Source organism: Nesoenas mayeri, assembly GCF_963082525.1.
Source record: "Nesoenas mayeri genome assembly, chromosome: 2".
Taxonomy (NCBI): Eukaryota; Metazoa; Chordata; class Aves; order Columbiformes; family Columbidae; genus Nesoenas; species Nesoenas mayeri.
Window position 1 is genome coordinate 43,343,134 of NC_137543.1, and position 22,603 is coordinate 43,365,736.

The following is a 22,603-nucleotide window of genomic DNA, read 5'->3' on the forward strand; positions in this document are numbered from 1 at the left end:
TAAGGACTAATTAGGCAGAATCTTGTTATTAACATAGACAAGTATAAGTGATAGCTTTTTGAAGCAGGCTAAGAGATGTCCCAATTTGGGGTTTTCATGCGGCTTCTAATACCTTTTCTCCCTATTTGGTTTTATATATCAAATAACAACATTTGAACATGATATTTATTACAAAATTGTCTTTTGTTCAGATATCAAAATTGTTACTTCAAGAAGATATAGACAGTGTTAAATCTATTTAGGGCTGAGGTTAGGAGATCCAGGCCTCCAGTTCCAAAAACACCTGCAAACAAAAAGATAATTTAGTTGTATGAAGAAAAAAAATATCTGTCAGTACCGAGTTGTCTGTCATAATGTGACCACTGAAACAGCTTGCACCACAGAAGATCATTTCTTTACAGCTTGGTTGTCTTGAAGAGCCCTCTGTGGGGCTGGTGGTGCTCATTACCTCAGTAATGAGAGCATGTCCCCTTTATCAAGGTTTTAGTGATGGTTTGCACAAGGCAGTAGGCTGAGGGCTCAGGCTTTTCCCCATTCATGTGGCATGAGGAGAAAGTACACCCAGGTTTGAGAGACCCACCTTGCTGCAGGAGATCAATCAGTGTCACAAACTTGCCAGGGGGCCTGTCCTGTCACTCGTCTTCTCTGCTGCTACCTCAGCTCAGCAAAAGAGCCATGGCAGGAGCACCTCCACATCCAAGGCTGTGATGGGTGGCTGGCTCTTTACCTGTCCCTTACTGGCACAGGAAGCTGGAGGCACCAGCAGACTACCTACAGGACATAAAGATCCATGCCCAGGCATTCTTACCCCTTGCACTTGGTGCTTTGACACTGTGCAGTTTGTCCCTAACTGAGGATCTGTCTCCACATCTCTGCTGTGAGCTTTTGCCATCCCAGGGACCGTTGACATGTCCAGTGCTCTCAAGGCCAGAAGCTCAGTTTTGCAAATCGAAGACTGGCAGTTATCCTCATGCAAGGAAAATGACTGATTATATCTATGTCTAATTCATTGTTATCTGGTTCATACACACAACAGTTGCTTAATTTTTGTGGTAATTTCCAGAAAATATTGTCTTTCTCTCTCTTAGCAAAATAGCCTGTCCAGATGCCCCCGTAAAAAAAAAAAAAACAAACAACAAAAAACAAAAAACAAAAAACAACAACAACAAAACCTGAATTTGGAAAAAGCTCAACATCTCTCCAAAAGGAAAATGCCGAGAAATAACTAGAGCTGTCAGTTAGTTCAACTGTCAGTTCTCCAAAGATTTCAGGGCTCAAAAATGTTAAAAGTGCCAGATGCTATTATCTGTTATTCATGTTACCATTATGTTCTGGTCTTTGCTGAAATCAATATAAACTTCCATCTGTACATTAATGGAGTTTCATTGCTTGCTTGCTTTCTGTAGTGTGCATGCATGAATGCACACATGCTCTTTGCAGAAAATAGTAGTGTTTGGACCCATTGGGCTGGTTCTGATTTTTCTTTTAGTCTGGAATTCTTCATAATTTTAATAGCATTTAATTATAAATCCATTCAAATAGAAAAGGAAAAATTATACATAGGTTTGGACTAGCTATGATGATCATCATCAAAAGTGGGAAGTGCTAAGGGTGCTTAGCTCTCCCTCTAAAGCTAAATCACTGGAGAAGAACATAAGCCAAGGCACGATACTGTACACTCAGTCGTAAGCGTGGAGGATGAAAAACATTTGGTCTTTACATCTGATCTACTCATTTCAGACAGACACAACCCCTTTTGTGCCACATGCACTGATGTAAGGTCCTAGAAAGGCAGAATTTTGGTATTTCTTTTCCTACATTCCCTTTGAACTATCTTCCTTTTGCAGCTTCTGCACATCTGAAGATTTCATGCTGCTTGAATAATACCAACTGTTCCACAAGGTGCTAAGACAATGCTGAAGAAATCACCTGTTTAAATGTCTGTATGTCTCCCTCATTCTTGGGAAATATACTAAAGGATGTTAAATAGGAAATGAACAGCATACGTCCTTTAATCCTTATTAGATTTTTCTTTTCCAGAGGAGCAGTTATTATGAAATTGTAGAAGTTTGTGTATGTGTGTGTATAGCTGTTGGTTTAAAAACATTACAAATCCTAATAAGTAATTTCAGGAAATTTACAGTTAAAATTTGAAAAAAATATATATTATTTCAAAGATAGAAAATGAAAACACTTCCATTCTAAACCCTCTAGTGTCATAGTTATGCCTGTAGATTTACTCATGTAAGCCTTCATCTTGCATTCTTGTTTTTGTTAAATGATTCAGTAAAACATCATTAAATGAAGCCGTGAAGTGCAATGTCTGGAATTTTGTTGAGCCTTTATATGTATAATTCACAGTCTTCTCTGTGCAGCGGGTTTCAGACAGTGACATGATGAACAGTCACACAAGTCTCTGGTCCATCACCATCAAAAGATCTTTCAGTTGAGATAAAGAACATATCTATATATAGGAAAATATTAATATACCCTGCAGCACAAACAGTTATGTCTATTCTTGTTTGCCATGGGTGCATCCTGAGGTACATCACACAGCTGAGGATCCCAGTAGAGTGCCAGAGTGGTCTTTCCACCACACTCTGGTCCAGGCTCCTCTCAGTTGCACCTTTGACAAGAAGTGGAAGAGGCTGATGTGTGTCTGGTCTTGATACATAGTTAGGGCCCAGCTAAGGCATGCACTAAATTTTTAGAAACACAACAATGGTCATCAGTTCGGTGATACAGATGTAGCCTGTCAAAGTTAGTTGTTAGAGAGGAAGCTGATAAGCCAGCCTTCTTCAACCTCTGTTACATTAAGTGGAAAACATTGTACCTGTGGTTTTTGAAGTTATTTTGGCATCTGAACCCCTCCAGCTGGCAACAGATGGTCACTATTTTGTTGCTTCTTTTGAGAGCTTTTGATTTTACAGTGACTTACAGTGGTGAGGATCCCTGTATGAGCCTGCATTTACATGTATATGAGAAAGACGGGTTAGAACTTGTAGACAGAGTCAGGAACTCAAATCCCCATTCTGCAATTGCAGTGGCAAAACACTCCCATATGCCACTGGAACCAGGATTTAACTCAATGTTAGAAAACAGTTTTTGAGGTTTCTTCAATCTGGAACAAAGCTGACATCCATTTTCTCACTTCTGTTTTTTAGCACTTTAGTTTCCACGTTTGGAGGACTTTCAACTACTTATGGTTTTTGTACTTGCACTTTAACAGTACCTTTCATTGTTTTTTAATTTTATCTGTTACTCCTTATCTGAAATTTTCCTTTAGAAATTAAATTCTAAAAGCCTGAAATATATCAGGGTTGATTTTTGGTTTCGTTTTGGATTTTTTTTTTGTTCATTTGGGGTTTCATTGTCATTGGTTTGGGTTTTTGTTTTTTAATTTAAAATAATTACTTAATAATTACTATGAAAGAGTGCTTAGAAAAGCTGAATATACATATTTTTGCTTTCTATATTTATAGCAGATTAGATTATTCCCAAACAAACTAACGCCACAAATGTGGTTTGAAAAATCAGTAGTAATTCATATAGCAATAATATGGCATGGTTTCTATATGTATGTGTAGTGTGAGTTTCAGTAGGTAGTAGGTAGCCAGTAGCAGAAAGCAGAAGGAAGTCGTATTGAGGATCCAGTCTCCAAATAGGCAAAGATGAGCTGCCAGAATTGAAGACCATATGGAAGCTTTATCAGAAGAAACACCCCCGCGGAGCTTACAAGTCCCGTTAGGCAGAATCTCCATTTTCAGTCCAGATTCTTCTCAGCCTTCCGCTCTGTGTTAACAGCTCTGCAGACATCCTTGCCTCTCTGTCCTGGCATGTTCGTCAGCTGCACAAGCCCAGAGTTTCTATGGCACCAGCCCCATGAGTTTAACAGGAGCTGGGAGATTCTCCTCTCAAACATAGGCAGCAGTATCTGCTCCTGCAGAGGGTAATCTCTGGGTGATACCTGAGCACTGGAACAGAGTCACAAAACCAATATGAAGCCCCAGAAGGGATTAATAGAAATTTGATAATTGATGCTATGGGCTTTGGAGAATTCTTGAATGATATAATATCCACAGAGCATCCCTCCAGAAACGAAGCACTTATCTTTCGTAAAAATAATAAAAATTGAAGGCATTAATTCTCAAAACAGTATAAACAAAGCTATTTTGAAGTGGTCAAAGAAGACTTTTCAGAAAACAAAAATGTATTTTCCTTTCAGGACTCCAAATTTTAAAAATACCTTCCCAAGGGAGTGAATGCTTATGGCCCATATCATCCACCAAACAGCACTGTAGCAGTGATGATTTTAATCTACAAACAGTAGAAATCAAGAATTACCCTTAGCAATCTGTCACTAAGAAAATTTCAATGTAGTTTTGTTGTTATGTTTTTTACTTTAACAAGAATCTACTTTTTGAATAAGAAGTCATTCAGTTCTACAGACCTAAAAAGCTTTGCATTTACATATGTTTATGTAAATAGGCTTTTTAAAAAAATTTATTATGGCAATTCTGTAATTCACAGTGCAATGGTACTCACTTCAACTGTATACAAAACTCAGTGATGTAATTGCACAAAAGAAACAAACAAACAAACAAAAAAATAATGGCTGAAGTCTTGCTTGATTCAACAACTACCTTTATTTTCCCCATGTCTTTTCTTTGGCCTTTATCACCATTTTATATATCAAACTCCATTTTTCCCTATGTATGGCTTAAACCAGCATCTGCCTTCAGAAATTCTTTCACCGTGTTTTTAAAAGTCGACCTATGAGAACCTGAAACTGTGATGTACTAAACTTTCTTCATCTCTCTCTATTGTTTCTTAAGACTTTTTAAAAAATATTTTCCAAGAGGTTCCCTTCTTGCCACAGCAAATTGTTTGTTGAATATATGGGGGGTCATAAAGAGTGAAACCTTTTGTCACATTCTCATTTCATATTTCAGAAAGATCCAGTAAGTTCTCCAGAAAACATGGAGGAAAAGAAGTATCCAGGAGAAGTCTCCATACCAAGTCCTAAACCCAAGCTCCATTCAAGAGATCTCAAAAAGGAACTCATCACGTGAGTCACAAAAAATGCCATATTTTCCCCTGCTCTGCTAAAGACTGACTATACCATTGTTCTGAGTGCTGACTTGGAGTAGATTTGCAGGAGCTGAGCAGTGAGATTTGCATGACACTTCACTAAAGGTAGTTAGGTCCTTGTTATGTCTATGCAATGGGATAGACATGAGGTCTGGAGCTGAAATAAACCAAGGTAGGCCCGAGGATTTGGACAGACTAATGTCACACCAGGTATGACTCTATTCCTCAGATACACAGGTAACAAATGGGCAACAGCTCCTTCTACAAAATGTGTAGTTTTGTAGTGTGCTACAGATTGGCTGTTCTAATGCTTACATAATTAAATAAACTTTATTTGGACAATCGTCATTATAGATTCACTGTTGAGAGTTGACTGAGAAGTGCTGAGGATTTCTCAAAAGGGAAATGTTCAAAGTTCATAAAAAGATAAATCACAAGACAGGAGCTGCTCCAACCTGTATGAAATCCATATTCAAGTCACTCATCTGCTTCCCTCAAAGCAGAGTTATTCTGTCCTGCTGAAAATCCAATGGATGCAGAAATACACACTCTGGGAGGACAGGCTAATACTCTTTTCCCAAGTAGAGAGATTCACTTGCTCCATCTTAAGTTTGGAAACCTTACTATCTAAACCTGCAAAGAAAACAGGATAATTCTGTTAAAACTTTCTGCATGCAACAGCATGTTTCAGTTTAGAATCCTTTCATTAAAATTGTCCCAATCAGCTCATAACACTGGTCTCTTTTTAAAATCACATCTAGGCTCTTTTTAAAAACCTTTCGGATTCACATCAACACATTTTTGATATCAATAGAATGTTTCCACTGCAGTAGTCAACTAGGAGTTTGCAATCATTTAGTGCACTTTTCTTCCTGTCCCAGACCAGGGTAGGTCTCTCTATACAAGTGTGCTCTGTACTGCTTAGTGATGACAGTCCCTAATGTATCACTGTAGGCTCACCTATAAACATGAGCTGCATCCTGTCACCTTGTGTCCTGCTCCACAAACTCAGAGGCACTGAATCAATTAGATCCACCTCTGTTTCTAGAAATTACACTTCCCTGAGGCAAGCTGCTGCAAAGTGTGATGCTTTCTGCTTGTACCATGCAGTCTGCATGTTGTCTACTCTCCACAATTTATCTGCAGTTGCAGTTCATGACCTAAATTGCTACAGGTCAGATTTGTTTTGTCCCTTCTAAAACAAATGCATAAAAAATCACCAAGAGTTTATTTGCTGAAGACTAGTGGCTTTCCTTTTGTAATATTTATTCCATTGTGATATTGACCTGTTTTGAGATGCCTGGAAAAAAATAAGTAATAATACCCAGAGTATTTACTAGGACAATGAACAGCGTACAGTGGTTTTATTGCATTATTTTTAGACAATGAGTAGAAACAAGTATCTAAAATGTAGCTGTCCAGAAAATTGAATAAGAAATAGCTTTAATTTATCAGAAAAATCTACAGGTAATATAGGGATCAGACTGCATTTCTGTGATCCAATTGAGCTCAGGACTTATACAGAACAATTCAATACAGGTGGCTCCATCATGAGGAAGTTTTTAAAATGACATAAGCACTTGCAGAGAAAAATTTCCCAACATATTGCAGTGAACTAATTTATAAATGCCACATCCTAGCATATGTTTTCTATTTTTCCATGTTGATTCTCTTGCCCATAACTGCATTGCCCAGGTTGAAATGGGCTGTGAAAATGAGGCTCATGTCTTCCTAAGGCTTCTTTAGAGATTTTAAAAACTTTCTAGCACTGTCTCTGCCAGCTCAGAGAACATAGCCAGGTAAGGATCTCAGGTACCCCTTATTCATTACTATGGAGTGTCAGATAAAAGTCTTTGTACAGTTTCTGCTTTACTCTCTTATCCATGAGCCCAGTGAAAGAAGACACAACCCTTCACAAGGTGACTCTGCAGTTTTGATGTTAATGTTGTAAAATGCTGCAGAAAGGTATACTTAATTCACCTGCTCCTTCTCCCCCCATCCTCCATCCCCCGATTACATTTCTTGATATCTTCGCCCTTTTGCAGAGGACTGTATCCCAATTTGATAAATTAGTTCAGTGCTGGGACTGAAAAGAGGCTGAAGAAAAACAGAAGCTATAACATCTTCTCCAGGGACTTATTTGTTGTGTTAAATGTACATCACCTCTGTATCACCTCTCAGTTCTGCTGAGAAACACCTTGGGAAACTTTTCTGCTCATTCTGAACTTCAGCTCTGTTAGTTTGACATACTTTCTGTTCCGCAAGCATCTGTAGCACCTCACTTCTCATTTATCTCAGCAATTAAAGATTTTATGTGTTTCTGAAGAGAGTGCCTTACTTTAGTCAGAAGTCGAGGGAATTATTTTAGCCATTACTGTTCTCTGGACAGTGTTAAGCAGTAGGTCAGATCAGAAACCTCATCCCTAAAATTTAAGAATTTTTGTTATCAGTAATGGAACTGTCCTTTAAGAACCCAAGTCATAGCCAAAAAGACTACACAAAACATGGTGATTTCACATTATATAGACTAAAAAAAAAAAAAAAAAAAAAAAAAGTTTTGACCTTATTAGATTAAAAAATAAGATTTGGTGGAAAGAGGAAAACTTTTTTCCACCTGTTTCAATTAAAACTAGAAATGTCATAGAATTTTTGCTAGTTTTCTGTAGTGTCATGATAGTGTTGAGATGCATAATGAAGACTGTAATTGCCCTAAGGTGTATCACGTAATTCACAGCAGGGTAGGGTGAGCTATGTGGTGTGTTATACACACTCTAATTTCTCATTGCATCTTTTTTGCATAGCTGCCCAACTCCAGGATGTGACGGTAGCGGTCATGTAACAGGAAACTATGCCTCACACCGCAGGTAAGAAAAAACAGGAAGCCTAAAGCAGGAAGTAGGGCTACCTTTAGCTATTGTAATCTCTCAACATTTTTATATTTATCATTGATAAGTGTTCAAAAGTATCTTGGAGAAAAAAAAATCAATATAGAAATGTGGCTGGTTTTCCTGGTTTTGTAGAGATCTGGGCTCAACAGACTGATGGAGTTAAAGAGCAAATGCTTATTACTGTAGCATCATGTCTTAGAAGAGACCTGTAGATAAGCCATTTCGTAAAGTTTCTGTTTCCCTAAGGGGACAAGCACTCTCTGTACAGATTCTGGCTCATGAGATTGTACTGTGGTTTCTCCAGGTATGTCTATTAATTACTTTGAAATTCATAGATTGGCTAACATAACTTGAGGATATTGTCCTCATAATAGTCTACTGTCAACCTAGCATTTGAAACAATAATTTCCTGACTTTCCTGTTGGAAGCAGGATGGAAGCAGTTTCTGCCTTTTCCCAGGCACGTGGACCAGATGCTCTACCTGCCCTTCACATAGGCAATATAAAGGAAGGACTCCGTGTACTACTGCCTCCCCATGTAAAGCTTTACAGGGGCTTAGAAACCTTTGGTCCTGACTGTATATCTTTCCCGTAATTTAAGAATTATAGCCTGATATTGGCTGCTCCTCCACTGGCAGGAGGAAATATCTGAGCATCTCTTGTTTCCCATTCTAAGTCATAGGTTGTCTGGAGGTTGCTGTTTTAAGAAAAAAAAATCTGTTTTAGTAAAACACATCATTCTTTTTTTCAGTGTTTCTGGGTGCCCATTAGCTGACAAGACATTAAAATCCCTTATGGCTGCTAACTCTCAGGAGCTTAAGTAAGTATTGATAATAGCACAAATATTATTGTCATTTATCTTCGATCAGCATGTTTCCTACATTAATGGAGTTGTTCATTTGAATTTCTTTGAGTTATGTCAAACCTTTGTCCAAAATTTCAAGTGAATTGGTTTGAAAGCTTTTCAATGAAATAGAGGTTACTTTTCTCCATTTGTCTTTCTTCATTTTTTTACCACTTCATTTTCATGAATTAAACAGAGCCTAGGGGGAAAAAATTATAAACACTAGGAGAGATGCTTCTCTCACAGTATTTCTGAATCAGAGACAAATAGAAAATATCTAACATGTAAGACAGATCTGGCAAATAACTCAGTCTGATGCAGTTAGAATAAATTAGAATTATTTAGTTAGAAATAAATGTAGTTAGAATAAATTTTAAAATGAGACTAGAACTCCTGAAAAGCATATTTTATCATTCGCTACCATATACTATGAGTTTAATGTCACTGAAGCAGACAGAAAGTCATATGATTTTGTGCTGGCATAATTCTCACCATGAAATGTCACTTACAAAAGGACTGTGCAGGCTGTGCTATATAGACAGATGTATAGGGACATATGAATATTTCAAAAATCTGTAGTCAAGAGAGGCACTGGCAACCAGTCATCTAGTTATTAAATTGGCTTTGTCAATAAGGATGTGAGGAAGAGGAAAGGATAATTAGAGTTCTTTGATAGCTTTCCCTCTGCAACTTGTAAATTGGATCCCATAATAGATGGCTTGAAAAAACTCATGAATGCGTGTAAAAAGGGGAGAATCCTGTGACTGTCCTTTCTGTCCTTTAGGTTCATCCCTAGTCCAGATAGAAGAAAATAAAGCCTGATCATGGCATAATTACGCTGTTTTCATATTATTAATAGTAGGAGTGACTACATTTAGGCTTGACTCAATGTTTAGTCACAAGTTAGCTTCTTCAGATCAAATGTTACTGATCTCATCTTCTAGTCCAACAGCTTGAATTATAAACAAAATTCTGAACCAATGGTAGCTATGGAGATGAACCTGCTGGAGATGATGCAAGATGGCAAAGAAAGGCCATTTTATATGGGCAACTGTTCAAACCAATTCCCAAAGCCAGTAGGTGGACTGACACACTGACTCAATGCTTCTGTTTTTCCATCGCTGAGTCTCAAAGGTATAAAATTTAGGTTTAGTTTGTTTTAAAAAGAGTAGCACAAGAAGCAAGGAACTGACTTGTGAAAATGCTGACAAATTTGAAATCATTTGCTGAGTCACATATATTTGTCCCTGCTTTTGTTGGCTTTCTGCCATACATAGACACTCACACAAATATTTTGAATAGTTGCTCTTCATGCAGCTTCCCCCCCCCATATTCATGTGTGAATAAGGAAATTTGCATACCAATATGGTTATTTTTCCACTAAAGCTTCTAGAGTTTTGGTCATGCCATAAGGAAAGAGGAGCAACAGCATATGACTTAAATGACAAACTGCACACTGTACGCCATGTATAATAAGTGAGTTGTGAAAGATGAAGTCAAAGTTCATGAACATTTCACAGACAGAAATATGTTGCATAACACGCTTAGCATTTAATTTCAATTAACTAGAAAAAGAGCAAAAATTAAAATCTGTTCACAGAATTTGCAAAACGAAAACGGGCTAAATAAAATTATTTTATACAAATGCAACACCTTATTTTATCTTCCTGCAAACACCATTCAGGTGAAATTTTAAACAAACCTCTGCTTTTGATAAGTGTTGGCTAAATGAAATCCTATGCCAAAAACTGCAATCGTGCCTGCGCTGCTATAGTACAGTGATATCAATAGTTAATTTTACTATTGCTATGTGAGCAAAGGGCATAAATACTCATAGAATCAGGTCACAAAAGTATCCTCATGTAGTTAGGCATGAATATGAAAAAGCTGTGTATTTTTTCCAAATGTTATTCATGTTCCATTTGCCAGAATAGAGATATGATTTTGGCTTTAATTATGACATTCTAAGCCAGCAAAGATACAAAGCTTCCATGTGATCTACCGTTTGGAAATAAGGAAGATCTGTTCAGAAAGTGCCTTTGAGTCAGATTCAATAAATTTTTATCTGAGGATTCTTGCTTGTACAAAGCAATCTAAGGTGGCCAAATTAAAACATACTGAAGTTGATGATGACTCATTTAAAAGCTATAAGGAAGAATTACAACTGATTATCCTCTTTCACCAATGAGCTGCTTATCGAGCCTTAAAGTATTTTAAAAGTGTACTTTAGAAAGATATTTACTTGCAATTCAGAAGCTTTAAGGAATAGATAGTCCTGTCCTTAGACAAGTTGTTTACATGGTTGGATGTCAAATTTAGGAGAAATTCTAGCAGTTCTTCTAGATAGCTTTTGCACAACGTTTTGGTACTGATCCATATTGCATAGGCAGCATGACATATTTCAGTCAATAGTGTCCTCCGCTGACTTCTGTGGGTTTGCCTTAACTAAAGTTCATATCCAACCATCTCTATGAGCTTTCCAGGGAGTAAAAGTACCAGAAATGCTCCTAGATCTGCAGCTCAGTATATCAACTTTATATGAACTTGTAGTTCATTCACCTAAAGATAGAGCAACCCTCTTGGAGAAAGGAACAAAATAACAGGTACTCAATGCACAGTTATAAGAATTTCTCTGTGAAATCACCAAGATATTGGTTCTTGGAAAACAAACTTGATGAATTATAAAAGAATCTGTAACCTACACCCACTTGAGAGTTGAAATCTTTTAGCTAGAGCTCCTAAGGCCTTTGGCCATCCCATGTAAATCTGATTTTCTTGGCTCTGCACAGGAATCAAAACCAGAGGATGACTCCCTAAGCTGGGGCACCAATCCAAACTCATCAGCCAGTTAAAAGCTGATGAAGATCCACAGTATTACTGACTGTAAGGCAATAAATACATTGTTAGTGTGTCTTGTATTGTGGAATTTCATGATCCATAGAAAGATATAGCCAATATTTGGAAAACCCAACCCAGTGGTCAAGCTTAGGAGTCTTGCTAGTAAAGCTTCTTACTAGTTCGTCAGTAGTCCACCTGAAATATGTTTTAGTTTCATGAGTATTGATAATATCTCAGCCTCAAATCTTTAGTGACTTCAGGAATTACCTTGGACTCTAATCTGTTTGTGCAATCTAATTGCTGCTAGAAGTGGTAAATACAGATGGGGAGATTTAAATTTAGTTCAGTGTCTTTTTTAAGTCCATAACTCTCAGGCTCATGATCTGAATGTGTCCTGCAAAGAGCTCTTACTGAATTAAAATCCATGTCCAGTCTATGCAGACAGCTCTTCCATCTGTGATCATCTGATAAAACAAGTAGCCAAAATTAATACCCATAGTATTTGGCAGGTGTTCTGGATTTACTTGTGAGCATTCACATTCTCCAGACATCTGCCCTGGCTGCCTGCTTCACGTGACATTGTGCCCAGTCCTTGTCCCACACTCAGACAGGTCAACATTTCGCTCTACACAGTCAAGCTTATCTGGCACTCTCTAACCCACACCTCTGCCTTCACTGTCAGTGTAAGGCACGTCATTCTGTCAAAATATTTTGTTCATAAAATATCATCATGAAATGTTTTGACATTATATTTAAAAAAATGTTCCTTTTCTTCTCTTTAAATTATGTACTGAATCCTACTTGAATCGGTGAATAAATTTGGTCATGTCCAACCGAAATCACGTTTTTGACAAATTAATTGTTCACAGAAAAATAGATTAAAATATTCTGTGAAGAGATACACCTGCACACTCAGATGTGATATTACAATTATATTTGTAGGTGTTTTCCTCACCTCAGTAAAGATTCATTAACAAATGAGACCCTTAAGAGAATATTGAATAATGCAAGTTCAGCCAATGGTTCAGTACAAATTATTTGGCACAACTCTTTCTATAATTCTAAAACTCCATAAATTCATAGCATTCAAAAGGTCCTTAGGGATGTTTAGCATAATAACTTTGTGTTGCATAATACAGAAATGTAGAAATGGCTGATACAAATTCTAAAGGCAAATATTTTGTTTGTGCTGCTTTGTGTGCTGTGTTTCTCTTCTCTTAAAACAAAACAACAACAAAAACCCAACAAACAACAACAACAAAAAAACACCTATACAAGCAATACAATACCCTTAAATGAAAAGAAAAATAAATCTTAACTTCTGAGGTGGAAGGTGCTACCAGGAAGGTCCTGCTTCAAACCCCAAAGAAATAAGTGAAAAGACCTACTGACTTCAGTAGGCTTTTGGAGCATATTCTTCATGTACAACAAACAAGCAAGAAGCCCACCTTCCCAGACCACTGGCAAAACACAGTAACAAGCAGGTTTGTTCCTTCTTATTGAATGGATGTTTTAGTATTAAACATTCATACTTAAAAAGGCTTGTTTGCTGCACACACACACAGAAGCCCCTTAACTATGAGATGTGCATAATCAAATCGCCGAGCTGAATACTCAATTGAATCTAGTGCTAGAAAGATATGCTTCTGTTGTATGCTTCCAGTGCTAGAATATACAAATTATTAAATCCAAATTCTGGATATCATCTATTGATGCTGAAAAGTAAAACTGCTTCTCTGCTTCTGTTTTCCCTTCTGTAAATACTGGCAAAGTGTTTATTTATATCTGTACCTGAAAACATCAGAAGAATAACAAACAAACACATAAGAGTAAATTTACAAAGAGGTCTAAATCAAGCAGCTTTTTTTTTTTTTTAATGTTGATCCAGTACAAGGAAAAATGTTTGGTGTAAACAGTGTTATGGACTAATTAAATCTACACATGATATGTAATATATTTCACACTCCTTGCTAAAACTCTGTTAGAAAAGAAAAAAAAAAAACCATAAAGGAGTCTGCTCATTTAAAAAAAAAAAAAAATAAGCAAGAACTAGTTTTAATTATTCAACAAAAGCTCTGCTGTTCTTTCTTTCACCCATTACATATTATTTACTGTGTACCTTTGAAGCTGTATTTTGTAAGCTCCTTGTATTATTCCACAGGTGCCCAACACCTGGCTGTGACGGCTCTGGCCACGTGACAGGGAACTATGCATCCCACAGAAGGTAAAAACTCCCCCATCACACAGGCCTGCAGCACTCAGGGTTCTTGGCAAGCAGCGGCAGAAAGAGGTGGCTTTAATTCTGTGTGCTTCTTTCAGCCTATCTGGTTGTCCTCGTGCCAGGAAAGGAGGTCTCAAAGTGACTCCTACCAAGGAAGAAAAAGAAGACCCTGAACTTAAGTGAGTACAAAAGCACAGGTCTACCACCCATGAAGGGGAAAACAGCCCATAAGAGCTCAGGAATTGAGGGATCGTAGGAGATGCCCCAGTTAATATGAGCTACGTGAGGATATGGCCTAGAGCTGGAACCCAACCAAGTGTTTCTTCTTCTAGCAAAGCTGCTGGAGTCCATCACCTTGGAGCTTGAATAGTGAGGAAGGATTGCTATATCCACTTGCATCACTCCAATTATTTTAAACAGTGCTACGAAAGTGCCACTTGGTTGAAAAAATTGGCAAACTGAAGGAAAACAAATTATTTCTGCCTGTAGTGAAATCTTAACATGTCAGCTAATTAAATCAGAGTGACATCTTAAAAATATGTCCCAGAGAACTTAAATATATGTCTCATGTCTTTTCTCTATAAATAAATTAAAAGTTCACTTAAAGTGAAAACAGGAAACTCAGTAGAGATTCATTACATTCCTGGCTTGAACTCACATTTCATTAAAATCAGTAAATTATAACTGCCAGAATATAGATATGAAGATTTAATTGCACATAATGTTGTTCTTAATACTTGCTAATGATATATGGGATGCTACATAACACTGACAGAGCAGTGCAAAAAAACCTCAAAAAACCTGTATTTGCATAAGATGACACAAATTTTCCAGGTACAGGAACCCACGATCTGCTTCATGCCAGAAACCTAGATAGAGAGGGGAGAACACTGACTTTTCATACACTTGTAGAAGTGTGGTTTATTGCCTGTGATAGAATTTCTATTTTCTTTTCTGCTAAAATACTATCTAAATGGATGTTTTAGTTTCTTAGACTGTATGACTGTATTTTAAATTACCTAATCTTAAGATCAGCTGAACCCTTATAACTCAGCTTGACATGAATTGGATGCTCAGGTACAGTGTGCCTCTGGGGACCAAGTCTTAATCCATTAATGCAAAGTGGCACAGGCAGCTGGAATTATTTTCTCAGACTTTCTTGAAACTGTCTTTGCCTGCTCTCTCCAGTGAAAATGGGAACTCTTTTGCTGTGTTTCTGTAGATGTCCAGTGATAGGCTGTGATGGCCAAGGTCACATATCAGGTAAATACACTTCTCATCGCACTGCTTCTGGTTGTCCTTTGGCTGCCAAGAGACAGAAGGAGAGTCCTGTCAATGGGTCTTCACTATCCTGGAAACTGAACAAACAAGAGCTGCCACACTGTCCTTTGCCAGGCTGCAACGGGCTGGGTCATGTTAATAATGTTTTTGTCACCCACAGAAGGTATAACTTTGTGTTTTCTCTTTTTATTTTTCCTTAACATTCCACTGTTGAATTGGCAACATGCGAGATTACAGTCTGAATAAATTATGCTGAAGTCTTTTAAGTAATGAGATAGTTTACATTGCAGCTGAAATATTACTTAACTATTATTATATTATGGCTGAGAATAACTTTCAGAGAGTTGGGATCAACTTTTTATTCTTTTTTCTATGTTCCCATTGCAGTGTGACTTTCCAAGGTCTTTTCTTCAAATTAGCATAGTTTCTGTATGGTTTAAAATTTAATAGAGTTCTTTCCTAGGCAAATATGGAGTTGTATCCTTAATGGAAAAAAGCAAATATCATTGAAATGTCACCAGAAAAGATTCAGTAAGAGGAATGGCTGCATTCATTTCATCTTTTTACTAGTGGAAAAGCTAATTTTATAAACTTTGTATTTAAGTAGCTAGAATGACACACATACAAAAAAGTAAACAGGTAGAACTAATATGGATTACACAGGTTTGAAGTTATAACAATCTTACAAAGAAAACAATGTTTACAAAGCAGGAATCACATATATAACCAGTAACAATAAACACTATGATTTTATGTATCACTGTAAAAACACCAGTATAATTTGACTATGTTTAATCAATATTACTCAAAGAATCCGGCTATTGAATCTGAATTAATACCTGGAAAAGTTTGGTCTTCTGTCTGTAATAGGAATTAAGTCTATATTCTGGGGTTTTTTTGCTTTCTTTCTAACTCTCTGAACCAAATTCTCCAATACAAGAATACTCAAGGTCACTTGAACAAGTTCAGTCAGAGACAGTTTTATCCCAACTTTATGACCTATGTCTCATGTTAAACTCTTTACATTAGGACACTACTGTAAACCCAGATTATTAAGCTAATAACATAAATAGTATGTTAGCTGGTTGCGACTCATACTACAGATGATTTCTGTCCTACATAAGGCTGGATCACACTCAAGATCATATTAGTTAAAATGAGGTAGTAAATATAGTTTTGTGATGTGATATGAAATCTTTCCTAGGACATTTGAAACCTAACAAGTAATCCATGGCTTTGAGACATTCTTCCAGTTGTTTTTTTTTTGCTCTGGGCAGAGGTACTAAGCAACATTTTAAAACTGGAGAACTATTATCTTTCCCTGTATATCTTTTAGCTGGCCAGTCTGAAGCTGACTTTAACCCATAAAGCTTTTTTTTTTTTATGTCAGTTTAGGATTTTTGGTTTTAATTTTACACACACAAAAAATTCAAACATTTTCCTGCAGAACAAAATTTTCCTTCACTCCTTACTTGGTTATATCTGAATACAAATCCTACTGCCAGTTCTTCAGCATATGGGTATTTCTTCTTTGTTATTTATAAAGATAGTATTAAGACAGTGCAATTCATCTTAGCCCTTTAGTGCGCTATAAAAATTGCCTCAGATAATTACCAGCTGATGAAATTGTAAGCTTTGAAATAGCAAAATGTAATTTAATGTGAAGAGTGGTTAAAAAGCAAACTGACTATATAATAGAACCATTCAAAAAAGCTATTATGGTCTGTAGGGTATATCCAGAGTTATTATTGTATTGATCATTATTATGTATCAACAAAATGATACAATAGTTGTGCACTGCGGAAATCACACCATTAATTAATTTTTTTTAGCATAGTAAGCTTGCCATTTTAAAGGACCATACTGTCCCTCTCATCTGGAGCACAAGCTCTGAGTAAAAACAACAGAGATTTTTTATTTATAAGTGTTGAAACTTCAAGAAATCTGTAAATGCATCTTCACTTAACAGCAGTTGCCACTGCTATTTTGTTTATTCTAAAATATGCTTAAGAGTTGTTTACTTATAGGTTGAGATTTCTGCACCAATTTTCAAGCTGGAATATACAGTTAAATGGCTCTTTATGAGTTATGTCATTCCCCAAAGCTATGCTATAATGGAGATACTGATGTGACCTTAGGTACAGAGGTCTGTCCAAGTGCATGATAATATTGCCTGAAAGGATTGTTGCCATTTCCAAGTGGGTGCTAATGTTTTTTTTTCCTATCTGTTTCAGCCTGTCTGGTTGTCCTCTGAATGCACAAGCCATAAAAAAGGGCAAAATTTCGGAAGAATTAATGACTATCAAGCTTAAAGCAAGTGGCGGTAAGGAGATTTGTAAAATATTATGACATTTATTTAGATGCAAGAGCCCTGACTCCCATTTATACTTATGCCCCTTAATGTCATTCTGGCATTAATTCTCACTCCTTTCAGTTGTCTCTAGCAATAACAAATCTTGAAAAACAAAAACCTTTGCGTGAGATTATAAAATTATTCTCATTTACATCCTGATAACTCAGAATTGAGGGTATGCTCTCATCTTGTCTCAGAGCATCATTTTTTGATTTGGAGATGCTTTCAGTATTGTTATTACTAATAAATTATTAGCTATGCATCAGGAGGACTTAGCTATTTGATGACCAAGGTAAAAAGAAATAAATATTGTGTGCAGAAATTGACTCCTCTCCCTAATTTGAATGCTATGTGGTTTAGTATCTGTGCATACTTGGACAACTTTGCTAACCCAAGTGTATAGGAACAATTACCAAACAGTTATAGGGGAAAATATGTAGGAGTCTCGTTCCTTATACAGCCTGCTTTAGAAAGCTGGGCATTGAGCCAGGATTCAGGGAACTTGCTCTTTATGCCTCCAACTGCTGAGCAAAACGGTTGTATTACGTTGGGCAAACGAGTTTGCTTCCATGTGTCCATGTTTTCACAGAGGCAGGGACTGCTGCCTACAGATTTCCCAAGCTGGCTCCTACATAGACTCAGTTCAAGGCTCTGGGTTTTAAAGTAGAAACAACAGTGGCACAAATTTCTAGGCAGTTGGTCTCAGAGTGATACTAAGCAGAAAGAAGGACGTGTATTGCCAGCAGCTGTAGCTCCTCCTTATTTTTCAGGACAAGGCTTTCTGTAATGTTTGTTAGCTTCCTGACAATTTCCCTTTTGCTGTTGTTGAAATTTCACTATTTATCACTTGTAACTAAGGCTTTGCTGCTTGAAGTTATTCTGCAGAGAGATTTGCCCCCACAGAACAACTTACAAGATCAGAAGTAGGTGCAGACCAGCTTACTAAGGTCAGCAATTATACTAGTAGAGATGTTACCATACGGTGTTCCCTGAAAAAGAAGAGTTGATGTTGTTTGCCTTTTAAAATGAAAACAAACAAACAAACCAAACCAAAAACCAAAACAACAAACAAAAACCCACTACAAACAAACACACACACACACACAATTGTAGATACCTCCTTATGTTTTTTGATAAACTTTCCTCTTTCTGAGCAATTTTTCTCTTCTGTACTCTCCAGATTGTAGTTGCATGTTGCACTGGAAAAAAAGAATTGCAAAACACTAAGATTCAGAAAACCCCTTCTATGTCTCAGCTTGTATAGATGTTTTACAACTAGGAAACAATTCTGACAATAAAAGCAAAGTAAGAGGCAATTTATGGATCAATCATTTGATCAAAAGCTTGTTATCTTCCTCTTGTTCAGTAACAGGTAACACAGCTTGTTACATCCATGTTACATTACATGTGGACACTTTAAAACTGATATTGGTATTTTCAACTATATGCAGGTATTGAGAGTGATGAAGAAATCAGACACTTGGATGAGGAAATAAAAGAACTGAATGAATCCAATCTTAAAATTGAAGCTGACATGATGAAACTTCAAACCCAGGTATCACATTGCCATGAAAGTTTTACATTTACTTATGGTATGTTTAAGCACGATAAATAAATGCTATGTAAATGCTATGCTTAAACGCATAGTCTCCTGTACACTTTCTTTCCCACCCCTCTGTGGCACTTAAAAGTACCAAAATCCTACATGCTTTTTTGTCAAGTTTGTTTGTTTTCTGTAAATAAATAGTAGACGCCTGGGTATTGTCTTAAATATCTAGTGAATGCAAAATTCAGGGCAGTTTGAAGATAATCTTGGCAAGCAGAAAAACCGTATTTACCAAACAAAGCATTAATTTTCCTTTGTTGACCAAACCGTGCAGAATCCCATGACTGCAGTTTTTAGGGAGGCTATTACCTCTTACCAACATACTCTAACTTTTAATGTGAGTTGTCTTTATTCTTATGCATACCTAAGAAAATCTCCCTAGTACAGTTCACCCACTGTCAGTTATTCAAATAGTTTGAATTTTGCCTCCAGGCAACACCTGGTAAAGAATGAACGAACGCCTCTTGCTGATTTGTGTAGCAGACAAGTTTGATGTGAGCTATGGAAAAGAGTTTCTTTCACTTTTATTCTTTTGTATACTGGAGAGATTAATTGGCTTTAAGATGCTGATAGTGGTTCTATAGAGGGACCTGAATACATTCATCCCTACAAAGACTCCTCTGTGCACCTGGGAGTTCACCTGGACAGACAGAGTAAAAGCAAAAGCAGAAGCTTGCTGAATATTTTAGGAATAAGAGTTTAGGAAAAAAGTTCCTAAATGAGATCTAGGAACTGAATATAAGACTAAACTGATTCAAAACAAACTGAGTGTAACCATACCCCTCTGTATTCATACACATGGGAATGTAGAGTGTTGATTCATGCTGCTTTTGCAATAACCATCACATGTGTGGCCTAAATAAGGGTGAAGTTTATGCCACCTCTGCTGTATCTACATAATCTGGCTCCACACTGCAAAGGTTCTGGGGATATCCACCCCAAATTTCACTTTAGCAAGGAAGGGTATGGTGGTGGTGTTCAGTGTCTCAGGATACTTTTTTCAGTTCTCTCTGGTGATCACTGTGCTGCTGGCACAGAGATGTGCTGAAGCAACATGTCCCCTGCATAGCTTGCTCTATCTCCTTTTAATCTAGCCCATCCAGGTTTTAGGCTGCTTTTTGCACCTCCAGAGGAGAGGTTGCAGTGGATCGCAGGTAGGCACAAAAGTGGTTCATACCACTGGGGACAGTTTCGATGCATGATGGTGGTGTGTGAGGAAGTGGCCACAGCAAGAGACATTTAAGTAGTGCAGAGATGTGTGTCCTAATGAGGAGAGGGTGGGCATAACAGCCATGGATGTGACTCCATTGCTCTATGCCTCGTGGAGCTGTGGCCAGGCACAGGGGTGGCAGCCCTTGGTTCTGCTCTGCCTGCTGCCCCACTGCCCACTGTGGGGTAAGGAGCTGGGCAGTGGGGAACCAGGCCCTGTTGTTGCTGCCTTCAGTTTTTCAGCACCACTTTTGACATATAACCCTTCAGAGATGAGTATATTACCAGTACTCTCATAGTAAAAATACACCATTTTGCTACCTCAGGTGGTTTTTGCTGCTCTTCCCGAAGCCCTCGCTTCCATTCTGTTGGTCAGAGATCATCTTTGCGATGATCGTTGTGTGCTCAACCTCTCAGTTTCCTTTCCACTTTATTTTTCTCTTATTGTTTTCAGTGCCAGCCCTGTCACTAATCCCAGGCAGCCCACGGCTCTATGCTCCACCCAAGAACAGGGCAGGAAAGTAGCACAATAGCTAATAGCCCTGCCCTTGCTATTGTGGTCTATCAGCAGGGATGCTGTAAGAGCAGGACAGCAATGTAAACATCAGCCTCCTTTCTCCTTCCCTCCGTCAGCCCTGCGGCCACACTTTCCATCCCAGCTCCACACTGACCTCACTCTTAGCTCAGTTCCCTCTTTCCAGTGCAGGGCACCCTCTGGTGCCTTGCAGTCATGAGATTTCTCCGTGAACCAGCAGCAAAGTCCATCAATTCAGAGAAAATGCAACCTCTTCCTTGCTCTGAATATTCTGTGAAGTTATGTCCATCTTAAAAAAAAACCCATACCTGAGTTTCAGATCTATTGTGGCCTCTCTCATAGTCATACGACTGCTGTTTTGGGTTCAAACTGTAGTTACAATGCTGACAAGGGTCTGCCTGTTTATGCATTTGTGCCTGCCTGTGTCTTCTAGATCACATCTATGGAGAGCAATTTGAAAACAATAGAAGAAGAGAACAAACTCATAGAGCAGAACAATGAGAGCCTGTTGAAGGAGTTAGCTGGCTTAAGCCAAGCCCTCATCTCCAGTCTCGCTGACATTCAGCTTCCACAAATGGTAAGACCACAGCCAGCAGCTTCGTACCTTCTTTGAGACTTTTTGCTAGCACTTGAAGCAGATGAGCAATCTCAGGGACCAGCAAGAGCACTGGAGCTGCATTAGCCAAAAGCTCTTTTAGCCTGATTTATTTTGCACAGATGCTGGATAATGAAATCTGTGTGAAAGCAGGTGCAGCTGCTTCCAGGACTGAGCCAGCCCTGATACCTCTGCCCTGCACCGCACTCTGCAGGACAGGTTTTTCCTTCATCCCTCCCTAGCTGAATGTTCACCCTGAACAGGGAGGAAAATCTTTATCCTCGGAATCCGTATTTATTCTTCCCTTGTATCGAAACTTTAACCTGTTTCATACAGGAGGTTTTCTGGAGCCAAGAAAGCTCTACCTTCGCAAAAGCTCCATGTCCTTCATGTCTTACTTGCAAACACAGGCCACATGCATGAAGGTACTTGGATCTCCAGAGTTACAGTCCCCTTCCCCAATCTCAAGAGTGTCACAAGGAGACTAGGTGAGGACAGTTATGGGGACATCGGCCACAATCCCAGAGCAAAAGAGGCCAAAAAAAAGAGCAAGTTATGGAGATGATAATATCCCCAACCCCTTTTCTTGTTTGGAGATTGTGTGGTTCCCCCAGCACATGCAACTCCCTTCATTTCTACAACCTCTTCGTTAATTTGGATGGCTGCCCTGTTTACGACTTCTCCCCAGTTGCCATATCGCTGCTTTTCCATGCTTTAGGGTTCGGTGTTTGTAGGTTTTTTTGGGCTTTAATTTTCTCTCCTACAATTATAATCTGTTTTGTCTTCATTTAGGGGCCAATCAGTGAGCAGAATTTCGAAGCATATGTAAATACACTCACAGACATGTACAGCAATCTGGAACGGGACTATTCCCCTGAATGCAAAGCTCTGCTGGAAAGTATCAAACAGGCAGTGAAGGGCATCCATGTGTAGGATGTGAAAGCTGCTGGGCAACAGAAATTACTTAACAGCAGTAAACTCCAGATGGATCTGTTAGGGGTTCATGTACTGCTAAGGGGTGTAGGTTGCCATGCTGCATTTACAATTGCAACATTGCACTAATTTTTTCCCAGCTGACATAAAAAAAAAATGTAATAATAAAAACACAACAGACTATTTGTATTAACAGCAATGCACTCTGTT

General features: G+C 38.0%; 1 protein-coding gene across 1 annotated transcript in view; it reads left to right on the forward strand.

Moving 5' to 3' along the window:
• Positions 1-22,393, forward strand: part of ST18 (ST18 C2H2C-type zinc finger transcription factor) — a gene marked incomplete at both ends in the record, with an annotated part of 166,817 nt that extends 144,424 nt beyond the window's left edge. The window contains 10 exon segments of the mRNA XM_080340195.1: positions 4,953-5,068; positions 7,893-7,955; positions 8,730-8,798; positions 13,822-13,884; positions 13,980-14,060; positions 15,104-15,325; positions 17,397-17,485; positions 18,967-19,070; positions 21,299-21,442; positions 22,253-22,393. Coding sequence (XP_080196321.1) covers positions 4,953-5,068; positions 7,893-7,955; positions 8,730-8,798; positions 13,822-13,884; positions 13,980-14,060; positions 15,104-15,325; positions 17,397-17,485; positions 18,967-19,070; positions 21,299-21,442; positions 22,253-22,393 — 1,092 coding nt within the window.
• Positions 22,394-22,603: the final 210 nt, after the last annotated feature.